This window comes from Henckelia pumila, chromosome 2, assembly GCF_033568475.1.
Source record: "Henckelia pumila isolate YLH828 chromosome 2, ASM3356847v2, whole genome shotgun sequence".
NCBI classification, from domain to species: domain Eukaryota; kingdom Viridiplantae; phylum Streptophyta; class Magnoliopsida; order Lamiales; family Gesneriaceae; genus Henckelia; species Henckelia pumila.
The window spans coordinates 148,685,602-148,707,808 of NC_133121.1; the positions used below are offsets into that span (position 1 = coordinate 148,685,602).

General features: G+C 34.2%; 2 protein-coding genes across 3 annotated transcripts; one reads left to right on the forward strand and one right to left on the reverse strand.

Annotated features, from left to right (window-relative positions):
• The first annotated feature begins 6,475 nt into the window (after positions 1-6,475).
• On the forward strand, positions 6,476-8,489 carry LOC140879659 (uncharacterized). The gene has a single exon (XM_073283475.1). The coding sequence runs from the start codon at positions 6,690-6,692 to the stop codon at positions 8,385-8,387; it is 1,698 nt and encodes a 565-aa protein (XP_073139576.1). The 5' UTR covers positions 6,476-6,689; the 3' UTR covers positions 8,388-8,489.
• A 2,401-nt stretch (positions 8,490-10,890) lies between these two features.
• LOC140879658 (vacuolar protein sorting-associated protein 51 homolog) lies at positions 10,891-21,922 on the reverse strand. Of its 2 annotated transcripts, XM_073283473.1 has the most exons (20): positions 21,627-21,922; positions 19,820-19,959; positions 19,507-19,561; positions 19,295-19,402; positions 18,939-19,037; positions 18,710-18,787; positions 18,274-18,351; positions 17,539-17,694; positions 17,166-17,266; positions 16,981-17,048; positions 15,495-15,568; positions 15,311-15,377; positions 13,867-13,985; positions 13,237-13,503; positions 13,008-13,124; positions 12,214-12,285; positions 12,064-12,114; positions 11,647-11,877; positions 11,387-11,563; positions 10,891-11,175 (listed from the first exon to the last, which is right to left on the reverse strand). In XM_073283473.1, exons 1-20 carry the CDS (start codon positions 21,804-21,806, stop codon positions 11,059-11,061), a joined length of 2,355 nt encoding a protein of 784 aa, XP_073139574.1. In that variant the 5' UTR covers positions 21,807-21,922; the 3' UTR covers positions 10,891-11,058. The 2 variants fall into 2 exon arrangements, with proteins under 2 accessions (XP_073139574.1, XP_073139575.1); XM_073283474.1 differs by lacking the exon at positions 21,627-21,922 and having other exon boundaries at positions 19,500-19,561; positions 19,820-19,897.
• Between the last annotated feature and the right edge of the window lie 285 nt (positions 21,923-22,207).

The following is a 22,207-nucleotide window of genomic DNA, read 5'->3' on the forward strand; positions in this document are numbered from 1 at the left end:
TAAAAGACCCAAGTATTTTTAAGTTCTGTTGTAAAGAATATATTTTAAATAGATTCACTTGTTTATGGGATTTCATATAAATGAAATCCTTCTGGTTCAAACTTTCGTTTGAATCTATGGTTTGTTGATAATATCTTCCTCGACAAAGAAAATTATGATTTAATGAATAATATAAAGTCTGAATAAAATTATCTAGGCTCTGATGCCATTTTTTGAGCCATAAGGAAATATTAAAACAATTTTTTAATATAAGGGTAGTATAGGAAATTTTTAGTTTAAATGACATATTAGGGAAACATTTTGTTAAAATAGGAACGTAATTGAGAACGAATAAAGTGTTAGTATATTTTTGGAAAAGTAAGAAAACTATAGGGACGTCTTATATAATTATCCCCACAATAAGACTATTATTAATCCAATCATCACTCACGATTGCGCAACCTGTCTTTGACAATTATCATGGTAGAAAACACTCTCTCTATAGTCGTAGTCGCAACCGGTATAATTAATGTCAATGTCAAAAGCTTATAAACCAACATGTAAAGCATACTTTTCTTTGACATGACTAACTTCTCCGAAAGTTCATCAAGTCCTTTCAATCCTTGAAATGATTTGTTAGAACGCATATCACATATGTTAGTTTCAAGTTGATCACCAAGTATGAGGAGATCAAATTTTGAAAAATCTTGTGGATAAAACTCAGCTAGTTGCATCAATTGTTTTCTTGTCAAAAGCCAAAAATGAGTTTTGTGGACACAAACAAGCTACAAAAAGGAGTAACTCCATACCTGCCTCTAAGAAACCATCATTTAACTCTTGAAGTTGCATATCAATAACACCATAGAATAAATCCACACGATAGTGGTGCAAATTTGTCACTTTGGGTAGATTACGATTAGGACAACCACGTGGTGCCCAATGTGTGAACATATCATCCATTTTGAGAACATCAATGTAATGCTGCTCACAAAACCAGTGATTTTTTTGTAAAAATGAATCCCAGCCATCATCTCTCATCCTTTAGAGTAGGTTTTTTCATACTTGTACCAAATCCATTGCATTCACAATATCCTGATTTTTTTTTTTTGCAATGTTGTTGACAATTCACTCGAAATTCCTAAGACATGTTTCATCAAGTGTAGATTGAATGCAAAATCAAATGAAATTATTGACTCTAATAAATTAAATACCTCAGTTTTTTTTATCAAGAGAACTGGAATTATCTTCCAAAATTATTTCAAGCACATCACTGACAGTAGAGAACATGGAAATCAAGCTGATCAAAGAATTTTAACGTGACCTCCAATGTGCACGTTGAAGGGCAGTTTCTTGATTAAGGCTCCGAACACTTGATATCTCACCCCCTCCAATGCATCGACGATAAATCTGAATGTTTCTCTTGAAGAAGATCTGACAGTTTGCAAGATGCTCCAACAACGTTTAACACATCACCAAGAACATGAAAGAAATTAGAAATCGAAAGATTTTTCTTGACCACAACTATAAGAACTAGTTGTAGTTGATGAGCAAAACAATGTATGTAAATTGTAAAGTGCATATGGGTTCTCCTTTAAAATGAGTGCTTTTAGACCATTAAATTTACCCTGCATATTACTTGCTCCATCGAACCCTTTTCCTCTCAACTTATATATGCTCAAATTACGTCTAGAGAACATTTATCAATTGTGGCCTTAAGTGAGAGTGCAGTAGTACTTGTAACATGTTAAATCTCAATAAAACGTTCATTTACATGTCCACTCCTATCCACATAACCGATGACAACTAACATTTGCTCCTTTGTTGACACATCACGAGATTCATCAACTAAAATAGAGAACAATGAATCACCAACATCTCTGATAATAACATTAACCATTTCAATGGAACAAACACTCACTATTTCCTTCTGAATATCAGGGGATGTTAACTTGTAATTTTTAGGAGCATTTTTTAATATCACATCATTAATCTCTTTATTATGAGCACCTAAAAATTCCAGTTGGATAAGAAATTTACCTGGATTAAGAGAACTTTTAGTTTCGTCATGACCCCGAAATGAAAGACCTTGTCGCAACAAAACTCTAATACAATAAATCTAATTATTGAGACGAATACGATAATCATTCCGCATTTTCTTTGACTGTGAAAAACTGATTGAATGTGCTCATCTTGATTCATCAAATGAATATTTAACCTATTTTTACACTTCCAATTTATGAATCTTTCACTAACAAAAGCTTCTCCTCCTGCTTGTTTTCCCTTAGTTGTCTTGAAGAGATAGCAATATGAACAATACACGACATATTTTTCTATACTATACTCCAACAAATCACCAAATTTCTTAAACCATGAAGGATTGAACCGTCTCCATTGTCTTACTCCAAATTTTTGTTTTGGGAATTCATAGCTTGAAGGTTGACATGGACCTTTTTGCAAATGTCATTCGAACTTGATCTCTAATGTTGGCATTATAAGCCCAAATTGGAGTCTTTAATCTAGGATCTGCCGGTACTTGTGAGAAATCAAATTCTTCAACTACTCTAACATCTCCAATGCTTTGCACTTCTAACTTTGGATCTTTTATTTTATAAAATCTATGCATCGTAGATATATTGATTTTCTAACAAAATAAAAAAAATAATATGTTTACATTGAACCCATACAATAAAATTAAAAAAAATTCTAGGCCAACGCAAAAAAGTAATTAAGAATAATACCAACACAAAAAAACTTCCATTTGACCTACTAAAAACCAGTAATGTTTCAACAAAAAAACCCAATAATTATGTATAAAAATTAAAAAAAAACCGATTGTATCCGAAAAAAACAAGAATATTAAATTGTCAATGGCCCTGACGTGGATTATTCATTCATTCTCATTCCTCCATTCACACATATTTTTAGTATATAATTTATATATAATTAAAATGTCAATTAAACAATAGATAAGAAGTTCAATTTGAAACCTAATATCTCATTACAAACAAAATTATTAATTTATTAGCTTATTTACATGTTTTCATACCTAAAGAAGGAGACCAATCTAGAATAAAAGCAGAAAAGTGATGGGCATCACTGGTCGGACAACGATCTTTGAAGGATGAGAACAGCGGCCGACAGAAAGGTCCCAGCTCGATGAATTTAGAAAAATAAGTGAGTCATCACAGAAGAAGATTAGTGCAAAGAATTGGAATTAAGAAAAATAGAATTTGGATCAGGCCAAATGTGTAGTGGAATTCAAAATTTTTTTTAAAAAAAATTTACCTAACGTGGACTGGTATCTAACTAGACCTATACATTTCCTTATTTTTTTGGGCCCACACTGGGCCTGAGTAAGCTCTGCCCTTGAGCAATTCGCATGCGTGAGAAGCTGCAGTGAGTGGACAACAAATTGTTTTTGTTATTATTATTTTTTTTTAATTACGCTTATGTGTAAAAATACGAGTCATTGGATACATGATTTGGGTATTACCCATGTGTTAGGATCTCATTAACCTTTAGCCATTGTAAAAAAAAAATCTTTTTTTCTTTTTTTTTAAAAAATCATCTAATACAACATTTTATTTCTTCATTTTCATAATTTTTCATACTATATCTATTATTTTCCATCTCAACACCGGATCCTGGTGAAGAATTATTTATAATGGTACTGCATCAACATCATATATTAGTTGAACTGATGGAAAGTTCTCATGGGAGTAGCAAAAAAAAGTCAATTAATAGAGAACATGCAGTTGGACATACTCAATTCTTCAATGATTATTTCATTGTTGAGCCAATGTATAATGATGAAATGTTCCGAAGATGATTCCGAATTGGAAAAGAGTTATTTTTGTGCATAGTCAATGATTTGGAAAATGATCCGGTAGGATATTGCAAATGAAGGGAAGATGCGGCAGAAGAAAAGGATTATCGCCACTTCAAAAATGCACAGTTGCTATCTGTCAACTAGCTTATGGAAGCCCAATAGACCAATTGGATGAGTACCTGCAGATGATTGAAATAACTAACCTTGAATGCTTGTCCAATTTTCGCCAATACATGGTGCAAATATATGGAGGTACGTATTTGAGAAAACCTAATGAAACTCATATCGCTCATTTGCTTTAGATGCATGAGCAAAGACACGATTTTCCTGGCATGTTAAGAAGCCTTGATTGTATGCATTGGACATGAAAAAATTATCTGGTTGCGTGGAGAGCCCAAAACGCACGAGGCGATCATGGCTACCCAATAATTGTGCTTGAGACAGTCGCATCTACTGACTTATGGATATGTCATGCGTTTTTTGGATTCGTTGGGTCTCTTAATGACATTAATGTGCTTAATGAATCATCTCTTGTTAATGAAATTTTGAGAAAAAAAATGCACCAGAGGTTAATTTTATTGTGAACGGTACAAAATATACAAAAGGATATTACCTAGCATATGCTATATACCCAAAATGGTCCACTTTCGTGAAGAGTTTTTATTGTCCCCAAGATCCGAGAAGAATTAAATTTAAGAAAAGACAGGAGGCCGCAAGAAAAGATGTCGAACGAGCATTTGTGGTGTTTCAAACTTTCTAAGCAATTATAAGAGGTGCATGGCGACATTGGTTCATGGATAAATGCAAAGAAATCATGTACACATGCATTGTTTTGCACAACATGATTGTTAAAAACGAGGGTCATGCAATATCGATCTGGGATCATGAGGAACGAGATACATTTATTGCAAATCAGGGTTCAACCCCAGAATATAGTGAATACCTTCGAAAAAATTCCGAGTTACATGATAGTCAGGTGCATCATCAGCTTTGTCACGAACTGGTTGAACACATTTGAGAAACATGTCATTGTAATTAGTGAAGAAGTAATTTATTTCATTAATTTAATTTCTAATTTGTCAAACACTCGTATTGTTGTATTACCGTTTGTTGTTGAATAAAAATTTAATATTAAATTAATTATACAAGTTAATTTTCAAAAATTTGTGTTGTTGTATATGTTGTATCATTTATTTTATATTTTATTAAAATAAATTTAGCTTTTTAAATTAATTGTAATTGTCGTTACGAAGTAAGCGTTATAAAATAAAGTTGATAAATTATTTTATTTAAATGAAAAATAAATGAATAATGGCGGATTCTTCCTTATCGCTCACAGACAGACCTTGGAGGATGCGAGAGGACGTGGAATTCAAGAAAAGCAATCGCTATCTTTCGATGTGTATTAGATAAAAATGAACTAACGCAATAACCTGCAAACTACTAGATAAGTTATGTGCTACAGATTAGTCGAAGAAAGTATTGAAAATATAGAAGAGAAACCTATTTTGCTAAATATTTTCCATACCCTCCTACCCAATTTTCGTCTCGAAAAGAATCAAGAAACTATTTTTCTCTCGATCCCGTCCCGGACACATTTCTGAACCCGAATATTCGGGATCCCATCGGATAAGGAGATGAAATCTTGATTTTTTTTATTTTCAAGATTTTGTTGAAAAAACAAAAAAAAATATTGATTATTTTATTTTCAAAAAAATACTATTTAGATTATATTTCTAAATAAAAAAATAAATATTCAACTTAAAGCATATTTTATATTAAAATATTTTGGATCATGCTTCAAAAGTTTGTCAGTATTGTGCAACAGATGATTATTGATAAAATATTCGGATACAAATTACTAGATAACTTTGTTTAAATAGATTGTCATATTTTATTCTACATATTTGTTATAATTAGATAATTATAAATATGAAATAATTAAATTATTAATTTAATATTTTAAATAATACACAAAAATAAAATTTCATTTCGTGATTCTACTATTCGATCGTTTTAACAATAAACAATTATGCGAATTAAGTTCATAATTAATTGTTACATGAGTTGAAACACAATAATATATTTTAACCCAATCTATTACTGAAATTATCAATAAAGGCATTGTTTGGTTTGATGTATTATTAATTTATGTATAACTTATCTCAATCAATTTTGCCTTATTTTCGTCATATTATTTATCTATTTATTAATTAATAATTTTACATCAATTAAATCAAATAAATTATAATCTATCCATCAAATCATATAATGTATTAACTATTTTTTTTATTTATTTTTAATTTAGATTATATTAATTATCTATGGATTACTTATCATATCACTCAAATCAAACGAATCATATAATGTATTAACTATTTTTTTTATTTATTTTTAATTTAGATTATATTAATTATCTATGGATTACTTATCCTATCACTCAAACCAAACGATGCCAAAATATATTATAATATTATTTTAGGTTGAGTCGAGAATTCCGTGTTGAAATAAAATTTTATTCCCGATCCATCTTTCGATATCAATCGAGATGAGAAAAATCCCGATAATATGGGTAAGGAAAAGATCTGATTGAGATTTTTTCGTGACATAAATATAATGAGATTGAGGGAGGGTTTTGATTTGGGGAACTTTTCAAACCCCTAATTCCAACCCCGGAAGTCTCCGAATTGATTTGATACTATAACCATCCTACCCTATTACTACTGGGTAAGACCCACCAAGGCACCACCACCATCCCCACCCGCAGTCCACCCACTGCTGTTTGCTCAGATTTCACTTCACTTCTGTATACCATCTCACTCTTTCTTCCTTGGGTTTTTGTTTTGTTTTGTTTTTCTCAACACATATTAATGGAAGCCCAATGTCTTTTCATTTGAGTAGTTCAAAAAGATCATCACTTTCCAAATTGTCAGATTTTTTCAGGCGGGGCACCTTTAGAAATGGCGGATTCTTCCTTCTCAGGCAGAGACAAACCTCGGAGGATGCGAGAGGACGAGGAATGCAAGGAAAGCAAGCTAATAGTAGTTCTCTGCCCATGTGTGTTTTGCCTCATTCTTTTACTCCTAGTCGCTTTTATTGTTCTCATTATCAAATTCCATTTATATTGTCACACGCCTCTTCACTCTTTACTCTTCAAGAAGGCTTGCCGTTAGTTCAGAAGCAAGATTTTATGCTTCGCTCCAAGCCCAAGCCTAAGCCTTTATTATTATGTTGTTTGAATAAGTTTAGATCCCACTGTTCGAATTCTAAATTTGAGAGCGATGATAACGAAAATGAGTTGTACCTCGTTGATGGGAAAATAAATGTTGAGGTGGAAAGGGTGTGTAAGGTGATGGAGGAAACCTTTGCCTTTGATCGGAATATGGAGACTGTTTTGGATGAATGTGGGGTTGATTTGAGTCATGAATTGGTGTTGCGTGTGTTGGAGAGGTTTAAGCACGCTAGAAAACCTGCATTTCGGTTTTTTTGCTGGGCGTGCGAGAGGCGTGGATTTGCTCATAATTCGAGCACTTACAATGTGATGCTTAGTATTCTTGGAAAGGGTAGGCAATTTGAGACCATGGTGTCGGTTCTTGAAGAGATGGGTGACAAGGGTTTGCTCACAATACAGACTTTTACCATTTGTATAATAGCTTTTGCTGCTGCCAAGGAGGGGAAGAAGGCTGTTGGAATTCTTGATTTGATGAAAAAGTTGAACTTTAAAGTTGATGCAGAGATGATCAATTGTTTGTTGGATGCGTTAGGGAGGGCGAAACTTGGGAAAGAAGCTCAGGTTTTGTTCGAGAAGCTGGAGCATAGGTTCACCCCCAATTTATGTACTTATACTGTTTTGCTCCATGGTTGGTGCAGGGTGAATAATTTGATGGAGGCCGGGAGGACGTGGAATGGGATGATTGACAATGGTTTCAAGCCTGATATTGTTGCCCACAACATAATGCTTGAAGGGTTGTTGAGAAATAAGAAAAGGTCCCATGCAATGGAGTTGTTTGGAGTGATGAAATCTAGGGGCCCATATCCCAGTGTGAGGAGCTATACAGTCTTGATCAAGGATCTTTGCAAACGTGGCAACGTGCAGGAAGCCATGGAGTACTTGGATGAAATGCTTGACTCTGGATGTGAGCCAGATGCAGCTGTGTACACCTGTTTGATGACGGGTTTGGGGAATCAAAAGAAAATGAATATGGTGTACCGGTTATTGAAGGAGATGCAGGAGAAAGGATGCCCACCTGATGGGCGAACATACAATGCTCTGATGAAGATGATGACAAGCCAGCATATGCCTGATGACGCGGCTAAAATATACAAGAAAATGATACTGAGCAACATTCAACCCAGTATTCATACTTATAACATGATGATGAAGTCATACTTCACCTCAAGAAATTATGAAATGGGTTGCGCGGTGTGGGAGGAGATGAAGAAGAAGGGTTTTTGTCCTGATGAAAACTCTTACATTATTTTGATTAGGGGCCTTAAAAGCCAGGGAAGATCAGTTGAGGCATGTAGATATACTGAAGAAATGATAGGCAAAGGAATGAAAGCACCTCAACTCGATTAAGAATTCGCATCTGATATTCCCGGGGCAGATAGGCCAGATAATTCAGAGGTGTTGACTCAAAAGATGAAGTTCTTATGACTGTTGTATCATCGCTTGGTGTAACTCTTTTAAAAAAAAATTTGCTGTCAATATGTTTTGATCAAAAATTTACACAAATCCATTTCTGTCATGCTCATTCTAGCGGTAGCTTGCTTGTTAATCATAACATAGGTCATTCAACGACCATTTCATTTGAGAATTATAGCAAGTGGATTAGGTCAAATTATAATGCAGTTGGATTGGGATCCGAGTGATCTCCTCAGTAACTAAAATTTAAACTGAATCTGACGATATTAAATGATTAAATGAATATTCAAATTCAAATAAAGGACGAAGGCACACAATGATAACAAATTCAACTGTGTCAACACGTTTTAAAATCAAATTAATTATAAAATTCTTGCATAACCAAGGTAAAATTTGTTTAATTAATTATCAATCTATTTCTAGAATTAGTTATCCTATATGAATCTATCTAATAGTCCAACTTTTCTAATTGAATGTAGTATAAATGCATTAAATTATCACGGAACTCCAATTTTAACTTAAAAACTGAAACTAAATATTAATTTTAGTTTGTTTAATGATATGTTGATTGACGCTTTTGAAATTATATTTGATCGACCTTCTTTGATTCAAGATTAATCAACAAATATGTAACTAATTGATCAGATTATTCACAAGCAATATTAAATCAACACTCAATTACCAGAAGCAAGCAAGATTAATTTATTGAAAAATAAATTAAATATAGTATTGTCTGGTCCTATCATGATCTAAATCCATAAAAACTAAATAAAACGACTTTCTTTTATATCTCCCCAAAAAAACCTTTTAAAAGCTCTTAATTCGCATCTGATATCAAATAAATCAAGCATAATAATATGTTTCCTTATTTTCAAATTTTCCGCATCAAAATATGAAAATTAATGTGATGAAGCACAAGGTCAGTGTCGGGTTCAGATCAAGGTCCGGACAAGGCTATTTTATGCATTTGTAGAGGTACATGAGGAGGCGTCGATTGGTGGTCAAGGTCTGTGCCTATGTAAATTCAATAGTTCTTCGATTTTGGGACAATAGATGCACAAATGTTGATCGGATGCATGTCTAGGGTTCGTGCCATCGATTCATGTCCAGATGTTGTTCCAGACCTTGCACAGAGTTTGGACGTTCATTTTCAAGATTTTCCTTCACTTTGTACGTTATCTATGATTACTCCACATTTTTTGGATTATTTCTAACGTAGCACCGCATAGTTTGATTTTTTTTCCCCAATTTTCAATCTTTTAACTTTTACTCAAACGCACATACAATCAAAATAAGCAATTTCAGCGCCAAACTTGGGGTAAAAACACCAAACTTTTTTTCCCCAATTTTCAATCTTTTAACTTTTACTCAAACGCACATACAATCAAAATAAGCAATTTCAGCGCCAAACTCGGGGTAAAAACACCAATAAACAGAAATACGACAAAATAAAATTTTAAATCTACTATAGAATTCGTGTTTATAAACCATGCAAGTTAAAAAAATTAAAACCTAAAATGTGGTAGGCGGACAACCACCTACCCACCTAGACGCTCAGGTCGTGCGTAGTTTTTTTTTTCTTTTTAGCCTAAATATTAATTTTTTTATTATTAATATTTTTCCAATAATTCATCTTTATCAAATTCAAACTCAAAATTTATGACATATTCTTCCTTGATAAAAATTGATGAGCAAATAGCCAAATATGCCCACTAGTCTTTAAAAAAAATTTAAAATCAAAACAAATAAAAAAATCTTATATATTAATCTAAACTAGGGCTGTAAACGAGCTGAGCCGAGCCGAACTATAGCAAAATTTTAGTGTTCGAGCTCGAGTTCGAATTGAGATATTCGAAGTTCGGCTCGAAGCTCGAAATTTTTTTATTTTCGGCTCGAGTTCGATTCGTTAGATAGTTCGAGTTCGGTTCGAATATATTATATAATATTATCTATACATAATATAATATATATAATATTTTATATAATATATATAATATATATTATATAAAATATTATATATGTATATTATATAAAGGTCCGCGAGTCGGCTCGCGAACGTTCGAACAGAATATTATAGGCTCGAGTTCGGCTCGTATAATAGTTCGAGTTCGGCTCGAGTTCGAAAAATTCGAATCCGAATCGAATATTTTTTCGAGCCGGCTCAAAAAGTTTGCGAGCCGACTCGGCTCGTTTACAGCCCTAATCTTAACGACTGACTAGACGATGTAACAAAGCAAGGGAATCGTTTTTTTAGAATTGAAACGGTGGACAACCATCCGACGTTAAGAAGATCCTACGAGGCGTCTGTTGGAACACCTCCCACATTGTTTTATCATGTCTTTTTGAATTTATTAGTTTCAATTTAATACCGCAACCTTGCCGAACGAATTCAAGACTCTCAGAGAAGTAGAAAGATGGGGGTAGAGGACAATTGAACTGCCAAAAGAAAGTACATTCAAAATATAGAATTCCAGATTACGCTTCGTTCAAATCAACTACAATGATCTGTAGGAATAAAATTTGGACTACAATGCCCCGTGAGAATAAAATCTCAACTACAAAAAGTTCAGTACACGATTATAAACAAGAGATTTGAGTATCGCATTTAAGAAACTGAGCTTTGCTCAGAAGTCTTGGCCAACTTAGCTTGCACAAGTCTGTCCAAGATCGGAGGTTCAAGAGGAATCGGATCAAGACAGCGTTCCGCCGTTCCAACAATAACCTGCTCAATCAGAATTAATAATTCTCAATATCTCATTCCGTGCACGAATATTGAAAAACACGCTAGGCTGGCACTAATGACAGGAAAAACCAAATAAACCGAAACAGTAAAAGACACCCACTTTCACTAGGTCACCTCTCTGGCAAGTTTAAGACGGACTAAACAAATGCAACTTAAGACGGAAGAAGATTACACCAGAAGCATTTCTTACCTCGTCAAGCAAGAAATCTACTGCAGCTTCATCATCAGCTATATCCTTTAAAGCGGTCTTCAAGAAGTGAATGTCCAACTGAATTTGCTGGAATCCACTACGATTAAATGTCTGGAGCCGTACAAATTCTTGTAAACTCTTTAATGAAAGCTTCACTGTTTCTGTTAAGACAGAACCCTGAAAAAATAATAGCAAATTCAATCACCACACATGATGTGTACTGACTTTACTCATTTCTGCACAAGCAATAGTTCCCCAACCTGTGTGAACTCTATTTTTGTGAAAATTTCCATTTTCTGTTTGAACAACTTTGCAAGATGGGTCTCTAGAAGCTGACTTCTAGCCTTCTGAGTATTCGAGTGGCCCAGTCTGTCATCCCTCAAAGGATTACTGCGTGAGGATGTGGTGCTCCCATTGCTGTCATTCCGACGATGTTTCCGATTAAGTCCTTGAGGTAAAATTTGGGTTGCTTCATTTCTTATATCTTCTAACTAACATATGAAATTAGTGAACAACTAGTTAGGCTCATAAAGCATTGACAAATTGGTATAGAATGACAGTGATCATTTTAATGGAAAATTAACTATTTTCCAACTCTCGCAAGATTTGACATGACCTGAACTTGTCATAAACTGCAAAAAAAAAACGAAACATGAAAAAGATAGTGATCATATTACCTCCTGAAGAAGAAGATCCACAAACATATGCACTTCTCTGGGTTCTTTATGCTACAAAAAAGGATAGAAAATCCAGTATAATATATATTTCAGAGATACCGAAGTGTCCATAAAAGAAATAAAATTCACAATTTAGAGCACTGTACTCACCTTGATCCAATTTGGTGCAGTGAACCTCCTCTTTAAAAGTACCGTTATTTTCTCAGTTCTCACCTTTATGTACTGAAAAGGGTAGGTGTGTAAGAACTATAGAAAAGTATTTATAACTAGTGACCCCTAACCTGCGTTGCGTGCTTGCACAGTTTTTTTTTTAACAAGTAATTCAATTTACATTCAAATATAGGTTATATCATAATGGTGAAAACTAGTAATGGTTCATACTGCAATTTGAAATAAATTATTATATTTAAATAGAGTCATGTCATAATTGTAAAAATTGATATTTGAAACAATGGAATTAAAGAAAATAAAAACCAGAGGGACTAAATTGTAATTTCAAATGATGAATTTTTTTTTAAAAAAAGAGAGGAAAACAACAACAAACCAGACTATGACACCAATTTTGTCTCTATTACCCTTAAACTTAATAAATAGTAAGAGATGAAAATATTCTAAGCACATGCATGCTTTATCCAGCCTTAAGTAACTCTTCAGGCATTTGTCACATTTTGGCAAGCAACACCATACACTATAAAACGAGAATATAAATCCAAACTGACTGCATAACAAAATACTATTTTTAGACATCCAACAGCTAATCAGCTCGATCCCATCAAAGAATTGCTACTAGGCATTATAGCATTTGCCATTTGGTAAGCTATGAGATGACATCATGAACAGACTCCTCAGATAATGTACCAGCATACTTATTATCAGTACCAACTAAATTTGACCTCACATTTCACCTATTTATCACAAATCAAATTTGGATATAGAAAGCTTACAAAGTTCAATAACACTTCAGCAGCCAACCGAAAGATGCGGCAAATTTCCGCAGGTACAAAGGCGGGACCATATTCAGAACTTCTCACCCCACCACCAGAAAAATGAGTTGCTATTTCCTGAAATCTTGGCAATGAATATTATATAAAGTCCAAAGACCTCAAAGATAATTGGAATCTCATTTAAATTAGAAGAGCGAACAAACAATAATCAATAGAGTTAGTTCCTTGCCTCAGTAATTATTGGAATGGCACTTTGTTCAATGAAAACAGATAACTGAGCCAACACAAGAACAAGCCCTGCGGCAATTTTGTCACCTGGAATTCTCTCTACCAAATTCACATCTTGACTAGGTTCAGTCCTCTTCCCGGAGAGAAGGAGGAAATAGTTGTCCAATTTCAGAAAGAAATTTTGAAACCCTTCTTGGACCCAATCAACTGTTTGGCCTCTCAATTTCACTAACAATTCTGAGTTTTCACCAAGTAACTGGCGGAACTCCTGGGTTAAAAGACAAGTTACATGATAATCATGAAGCAGCAAAAATATGATGACAATTCACATATTGGTGAGCATCATTTCATTATGTGATGTTTAACAATGTCTAAAGCAAAAAAGCAAAATATGCAAACTAAGCCTCAACTAGATATGCCTTTTGGGTTTCATACTAAACTGGATTGTCCTTCTATATAACAAGACAAATATCTGATCTACTCTTCTGTACTCCAGCCCCCAAAAAGAATTCTAGAGTAGTCTAAGGCCCCAATAGTTTTTTTACTTCAGACCAAAAAAGAATTCTAGAGTAGACCATGATAAAACAGAACAGAATGATAAAAAAAGTTGTTCGATAGCTTTATCTTTTACCCGTAAGACATTCATACTGCCCTTGATCACCGACTGCTTGCTGGCCTCGAGGGCTGCCTGCAAGGTATAATCTTGCTCAATTCCCTCCTTTTGAGTAACTTGGACTTTTGTCAGGGAATCTATTAAATAAAAGAATGAGTCACAGTTCTGAATACATGTTGATATCCAATAACTCCTTTCTTTTACCAGATTATATATTATGAAATTCTGTAATCCTCATACCCGACATCATCCCAAGAAATTCTAATGTATTAAGAATTATAAATTATGAAAAATTTGAAAATATATAGGTCACGATTTTTAAACACTTGTAAACTAACTGAAAAGTCAATAATGAACACCATCCAGAAAACAAAATGCATGTAGGTTTCTTGCACAAAGCCTTGGACCCCAATATATACACATTAGTTTCCTAAACACACCGTCCATCTCATTTTGATCTTCTCTTCTGAAAGGGACAGGAATTAGTGGTGACAGGGTGAAAGCTGTGTATATGTTTTTACATATTCGCAAAACCCAGAGATTCTTATAAAAGGCGAAGACACCCTTTTTGATGTTGTGAAGAGCAACTCTATCAATAGTTTATACAAAAATGTAATGTTTGTCGATTAGCAATGCCAAGTTATCAATTCAAATTAAGTTACACAGATATCTATGTCAGTAGTACTGTAGTAGAAGTCAGTTGTTAATTAAGGACACCCAAAGAGTAAAGGACAGGTTTCGAATTTGGACAGATAGCTGAACTCCATCCTAAACTGACATCTAGACTATGGAATATCCCTACTATATTATTAAGAAAATTTTATGTAGAATAACTCATTACATTGGTTTCTAGACGTGTTTAGTTTGTTCCAATACTAAAAAAATACTTCTTTCCTAATAACATGCCAAGTTATTTCTAAAATTTAAGTTTCATAAAACATAAAATATACATATGCATTACATACCTAACGTTTACTCTGTTACTAGAGTTAATAAAAGGAAAATGTTTGACACTCCTTTGGTTTTATTTCACCCTGTTTAAGTAATTTTTCAGCTATGCATTTGAAAAAGTGTTCTCTCTGTAAGTCAACAGAGAAGAAATACTGGATATATTTTTATTATTTCTCATTCCTTGCTCAATACCTTACACTTTAATTCAAAGGGAAGAATGGCCAAGAAAAAGAAAGTGAATACAATCCCATGTATAATGGTATTTAAATCCTTTTTTTATAGGAGTATTTAAATCAATTACTTTGTCAATTCCTTGTATCATTGGATTGTACAAATAATATCCTAAAATCCCAATAATAATTTGCACAAGGACCAGAATGATTTATACTTCTACAAAACAACAAACATGCTTAAAACATTATCAGGACATAATGAGTCATTTGCCTCATAACAATACGCTAATCCTACTGACCCAAAGTTTCCGATTTTCTACAAATAGAATAATACTAACCTGAAATATCAAATAAAAGATGATTAAATGTGCCTGAAATATACTCTTTGACAGCATCACGGGCAGACTGAAAGCATTATATGTATATCAGCTTATCTTTCAACAACGCAATGCACCTACATGAGTGAGAGTAAAGAATATTCTACTATATTTTAGTTCACGTATTGACATGGAGTCATAATACCTGCAAAGAAAATGTGGGAAGAGAAGCTTCAGGTAGTACTTCATCCATCAGAAGCACATCATTCCAGATGACACCTGAAAAATATGATGTTGGATCAAAAGAAGAAATTAAAGGCTCATGGAATCCGTGCCATACATATAGTCCACAGATAACAGATTAGATAAAGCAGAACAGATATGACTAACAGAAAGGCGTTGGCTCACAACTTATATGATCGAAATTCCATGCCAATGAAACACAATCAAGTAATAGGACAAGTTAAAGACATGAAGGAGGATGTTTTTCTCCTTTCTTTCAACCTTATAATTCACAAAACCCAAAGACATGATGATGTGCTATGCTTCTTTTATATTCCAATCAACAGAATGATGTAATATGGTAAGACGAACAGAATACAATGTAATGCACAAAATAAAAATCTCAAGTCAAAACAACACAGAGCTCTCAACGCATCTTGACTATCCGAGAAACTGAATTGGAAAATTAGTAGAGAAAGGGAGGAAGGCCCAATGAAATTATAGACCAAGACAAGAAGCTGAGAAACCAGTTTAAGCTGTGGGTAGAGAAAGAAGACTAATTTACAAAGTGCATACAAGAAGGTCCAAGACCCAGAAAAGTAGGAAGAGACAGTTAGTTCATGTACAGGAGGGGAAAAGTGGGAAAAGGAGAAAGAGTAGGGGAAGGGAGAACGTCGGTGGAAGTTAAAAAATCATTTGCAACTTTGAGAGTTCTCTAGAGAGGGGCAAGGAGAGGGTGATTAATTTAATTTCCTCCTTGTTATTTGTCTGGTTCAGTGTAATCCTTGTAACATACCATTTTCATTTCCTATTTGATGCAATATTAGTTCATTGACATTATTTATCCACTTTGCGGTTGTATCAGAAACATGCCAGCAAAATATTTAGACTCATTTTGGAACACATCACTCTGTCGTAATTGCAGGAACACATTCGATTTCTGGAGGCCGCTTAACCTTCTGCAAATGGACGGCGCCTACAGCTGCAGATGCTGCTATAGCGAATGAAGTCATCGATAGACCATTATGACAAGCAACTTAATGCATAAGAAAATAGATTATGGTTTTCACTCCCTTCCAAAACATAGTTCTACATCTCTCTGCAGAATCTATAGGATCATACCTTTCATACTTCAAGCCGAGATCATGCTTAAAACATGCACAATCTTATTGGCAAAATAGTAAAATCCCATAATACATCTTCATAAAGGACTTCCGAAATCCGACTTACTACAGTTGCATTCTACATCACCACGGACATATTTTCCGCTTTCTCTTTGAATACAAGTTACGGAGCATCAATCTAATTATTAACCGCCGCAGCATCCATGATTTGATAGAAAAAAGGTTCATTCATCCAAGCAATACAGAAAGATGAGAAGCTACAAGCTTCAGAAATCGGAAACACGAAATGGAATTTACAGTGGTCAAGTTTAATAATAAAGCAAGCACTGGGAAGAGTTAACTTACGTAGGCTTGCCAAAAGATCTACAGAGTGAGCTCGCTTCTTGATTTGTTGATGAAAGGCTTCAAAGTGCCTAAGATTCAGGAAACACCAAATATAGTACAAAAGAAGGTATAAAATATTTTCCCCAGTTTATCACATGGATAGAAAGATATACAAAATGTTACTGGTTAATAACAAGCCGGCTTACTTTTTAATAAGTTCCTGTGCGAGTTTTGATAACTCTTGCTCTGAATGCAAGAATATAACTCTATAAGCACGAATAGCTTCGGTGAATTCGCGAATAGAAGCCTGATAGTAAGTTATATTTAGTGATTAGTGAATATCACACTTGGGACCTAAACCTGGGGTTAAGTTTCTGAGAAAACAAGAAGAATATTTCATCCGGTGCTGCTGAAGAATAAATTACTCTTTCCAAAAACAGAGTAAACTCATTTTCTGTTAGCATAACACAGCAAACAAATTTCTAATTCCGTATCCATCCAAATAGTTACACATTTTTCCCATTGAAATTTTTTGAAAGAGATGAGAACACATTAGGAGATCTAACATCCTTTCATCACCTCATGAGCAGTGGCAGAACTTGAATCGGGCGCACTCCCCTGATTAGAAGATGAATTAACACCCAATGAATCATTTTCTCGTTCTTTGGTCTCAAAATGTAGGTCCACAAGGAACTGTTCCAGCTTTTCAAACAATTTAACCTTCAGCGTCTCAACCTATCCAACAAAAATGTAAAATAATCAATGATAAAAGGATGGAGTATTGACAACATAGACCAAAAGAAGTGATAACTAAAGTACCGTTTCTTGTAATTGCTTAAGAAATGAGACACCTAACTCAACCCCAAAAGCTAGCTCAAGGGAGATGGTTGTCCAAGTCTATATATTAAACTCCCAGATATTTACCCAACTGTGGGACATAATTAACGCACCAACACACCCCTCTCACGCCCAGGAATGAAACGGCTGGAGCGTGGAGACATTAACGGGTGACCCAATTATAGGTAGTCCAACACATAACGGTGGGTCAGGGCTCTGATACCATGTTAAGAAATGAGATTTGAATCTAACTCAATCCCGAAAGCTAGCTCAAGGGAGAGAGTTGTCCAAGTTATATATTAAACTCCCAGATATTTACCCAACCGATGTAGGACATAATTAACACATCAACACTAACTAAAAAGCAAAGAATCTACAGACACTGAGTTAACAAAGTGTACCATATGTTACAATCTTAGCATAGCCGATGGATGAGTTAGAATATCTCTTAATGAAAAAAGGCACATAAATTCATACAGGGAAGTCCAACTGCTTAAGAAGCATGACAGCCTCGGCCCTTGCTTGTATGGACTCAGAATCTGAGAACACCTTACCCTGAAAACAATAAATATTAATGTAAAATGCAGAACTTCAGAAAACTTTTTATCAGATGTGCTAATCAATAAGGAAGATTTCCCAATTTTTTTAGTGTTTTTTAAGCTCTACTGGAAAATGTTTTGAGAAATGCTTTTGGGAGAGAAAAGCTATGTTTGGTATTACTTTATTGGTAGACAGGTCTTTATTTGGTAAATATCTATGCTTACATATTAAGCAAGAAGCTATTAGAGTAATCACTTGATCTCTTTTATGTGTCGACCTTTCATTTTATATTTTAACCCTCAATAAGCATCAGCTATGGATCATCTTGAATCCAAGTGGAAAGACCAAACAATAAAATGCAACGAGGACATGCCTGCAAGTTTTTAATAACCGTAGTCACCGCCTTTTCTGATGCTTGCTTACAGTCTTGAAAAGAAGAATCTCCATATGCCTTGTAAAATAAAGAACAAAAGGGTAAGAAGTAGGACAACTATTGATGAATAGAGAGATCAGTGCATCATTTTCACAGTGACAGGTAGACATAGATAGAATCATAGCGTCAAATAGATTGTTCCAGGCCCATTAATGAGATGGATCCCAACCTTGAAAATTGGCATGGCTCCAGTATAGAACTTCACGGCATCAGAATATGCTTCTGCTTTGATACACTTTTCAAGTCTTGTAGGTAGGTCATAGATAAACTGTTTACAAAAATTTGGAATCCCTTTAACTCCCTCAAAGTCAAATTTTCAGGATGTGCACAACATAAAAATATATGCTAAGAAAACAGAAAAGACTCCATTCATCTGAGCCAGAGAAAAACACAATAATTAATTTATCTAGAACTCTAATAACCTCTCTGTTAGAAAATTAGTTCTGAATTATATTGTACTTCAAGCTTAAATAGCAGGAAAGTTATAGAAAGAGGCAGTAAAAAATTGATGCATCACTTCAACACCTGAAGTTTTCGCAGAAGATTGCGCGTACGATGCAGCTTCTCTATATGTTCTCTCTTTTCATAGAGAGATGTGTTGACCCCATCACTTCTAGATTGCACAGACATTATCTGGAAATTTACAAAGTGTTTGGTAAATACGGTTCTTTTTTGAAGCTACGGTCAACTTTGTAATTGCATTTCACCATAACAAAATAAAATCCTTTACCAAACACCTTTTCAAGAAGCAGCTCCATGTTTGTTTCCATGCCAACGATATTAGTTTTCATCCTAAATACAGCTAATATATTAGACTCGGCATTAAAAGATTACAATGCAGACTATAAGTTTAAACATATTATAACAAAATACAAGTCAACAGAGAGTAGTTTGGGCATGATTAACATGCACAAAGAAATGAAATAAATGTTGATGACTGGACAATGCTCTTTATACATGTTTTATAAGTAAAAAATTTATCTGTGATGTTGATTCCACATTTAGTAAACAACATTGAAGTTTTTCAAGTTTCGTGACAAGATGATGTACCTTTTTATTGTATCGGTTGCACAAATGAACTTATTGTAATTCTCATACACTAACATTTGCAGGTCAGTATCAAGATTCTTTATCTCAGCAGCCATTTCGACATGCTTCTGAAGAAGTCCTTCCAGGTTTGATTTTTGTACCTACAAAACCAACTTAATTTCACTTCTTCCAGTTCGTAGTGGCCAGTAGAAAGAAGGTAACTTCAACGCCATCTTGGTGAACATGGATCTATAGTAAAGCTACATAACATATTTTGTCTACTAAAATAAAAATTACTTGAGCACATGATAAAACAAGATCGTAACCAGAGCTAGGGAGACAGGTAGGCTAAAATTACCAACAAACTACAGTAAAAATGAAAATGCATCTCTTATGCTTTTCTAAAAAAAACTAATAGGGTGGACCTGCTGAATATGCCAGAATCATGATATAAGTGGTATATAATTCATCACCCAACCAAGAACCAAGCTGCCTAATACAGCAGTGCAAATATTTGCAATCTCTAAAACACCGTGTGGCGTGTACCTACATTTGCATCTTATTAGAGCCAGACACAAATAATGTCCGGAAAGCAGAAGCTCTAAAATTCATTTCGATTTTGGATGTCTAACTCTATGGTGAGAATGCAAATGAACAACACCTGAGGTCAGTCATATTCTTCAAAATGACTGTATGAATGTGGTTGGTACTTTTATAACGAACATGGTCAGCACATCATTGCGTCTGAATACATAATCTAACTAGTTTCATTCCTAAACATCATGATGCATTCTATGAATTGTCCGTCTTAACCTTTGACTACAATTAAACATATAAAAATAGTTTTGGTTCTATAAGGACATAAATAGATATACTTGTTAAAGGAACTAACCGTTGAACTCTTCTCAACCGACAATATGTTTTACAAATTTTTCAGATAAATCTAGAATTACGTTTCCACTTCTTTTATTATATAGACTAGGAAAAAAATGCACATAATGTTAAGATTATGGACTTGAGCATGACTCTATCCCAAACTATGGAGGATTGTCCAAGTTTGAATATACAACTCTCAATAACTTAATCTAACCGATGTGGGACATCTAACACATCTCTCTCACACTCTGGAATGAACAACTGGAGCGTGAATTATACAAGATATTAGTGAGTGGCCCATAAGAGCAGTTCGACACATAAGTGTGAGTTTGGGCTCTGATATCATATTAAGATTGGACTTAGGGCTAAATCCACACAAAAAGCTAGCTCAAGGAACTGGAGGGAGGATTATGCAAGTTCATACATACAACCCCGAGAACTTAATCCATCCGATGAGGCATCTAACACATAATTCTGATGATCCATACAAACTTTTCTTAGGATGAAACTGACATAGAAGCAACTAGTGAAAAACCTTGTCTAATAACATAACTCGAGAACCAATGGACACCTCGCATCGAAATAAAAGGTACATTTATTTAAGCCTCTAAGTGGTTGAGCCATTCCTTCTCAAGAGCAAAATCAGTTAATCTGATCGAGAAATAGTTCCAGAGCAAGAATTCAAGTTGACAAATCAAATCTAATAAAAAAGAAAAAAATATCACATTGACCGGGGGGGAAAAAAGAGAGAAATCGGAAAAATCTTAGAGAACAAACACCCTAGGATTCACGTAAAATTTCAATTACAAACTATGTATATAGGAAAGACCTTCCAAATCAAGAATCAAATTTAAAAAAAAAAAATTGATCAATTAGCAGTCCAATGGAGAGCGAAAAGAAAATAAATGACGTGATAGAGTTGTGAAAGTGGAATCAGTTAACGATGGCGTACGAGGAGATTCATGTACTGATCGGCGTCAAACGAAGAGGTGTCGATGGTGTCGAGGGTGGCGAATCTGGAGGAAGTGAGCGGCGGCAGCGATGCAGAAGAAGGATCGGTGGAGTAGAAGCTTGATAGCAGATCCCTCATTCTCTTCGCCTTATCATCCAGCGGTACTCCTTCTACCTCCATTTCTATGGATTCTTCACCAATAAACTGTATGATGGAGCAGCTCAAATTTAACCAGACTGCCGGTGGTGGTGAAAAGACGTTGCTATTTGCTCCTATTTGTTACATGCTACATAACATTTTTTCTCAGTCGAATGCAAGTAAATTATAATTAGGTTGCGATTGGACATAAAAGGATATCAAATCATGGATTTTTATTTTATTCTATTTTATTTGGTAGTTAGCAATGAAATAATAGATTAAATTTTAAATTTATATACTATTTATTTATACATTAGTTATATAAAGTAGAATGCATTTCAAATAAATCTATTATTGGGTGACTTGAAATCTATCCTAAGTCCTAACGAACATGAAATATCATATAAATATGAAAATATTATATTTGAAATTTATGTTGTTAT

Coding starts and splice junctions, on each gene's coding strand:
- LOC140879659 (XM_073283475.1), top strand. CDS start 6,690: ATGTCTTTTCATTTGAGTAGTTCAAAAAGATCATCACTTTCCAAATTG.
- LOC140879658 (XM_073283473.1), bottom strand. CDS start 21,806: ATGGAGGTAGAAGGAGTACCGCTGGATGATAAGGCGAAGAGAATGAGG. Junction 19,038..19,294: donor ATCTTCTGCGAAAACTTCAG/GTGTTGAAGTGA, acceptor TTTTGTAAACAG/TTTATCTATGACCTACCTAC. Junction 11,878..12,063: donor TGGATCTTCTTCTTCAGGAG/GTAATATGATCA, acceptor TTCATATGTTAG/TTAGAAGATATAAGAAATGA.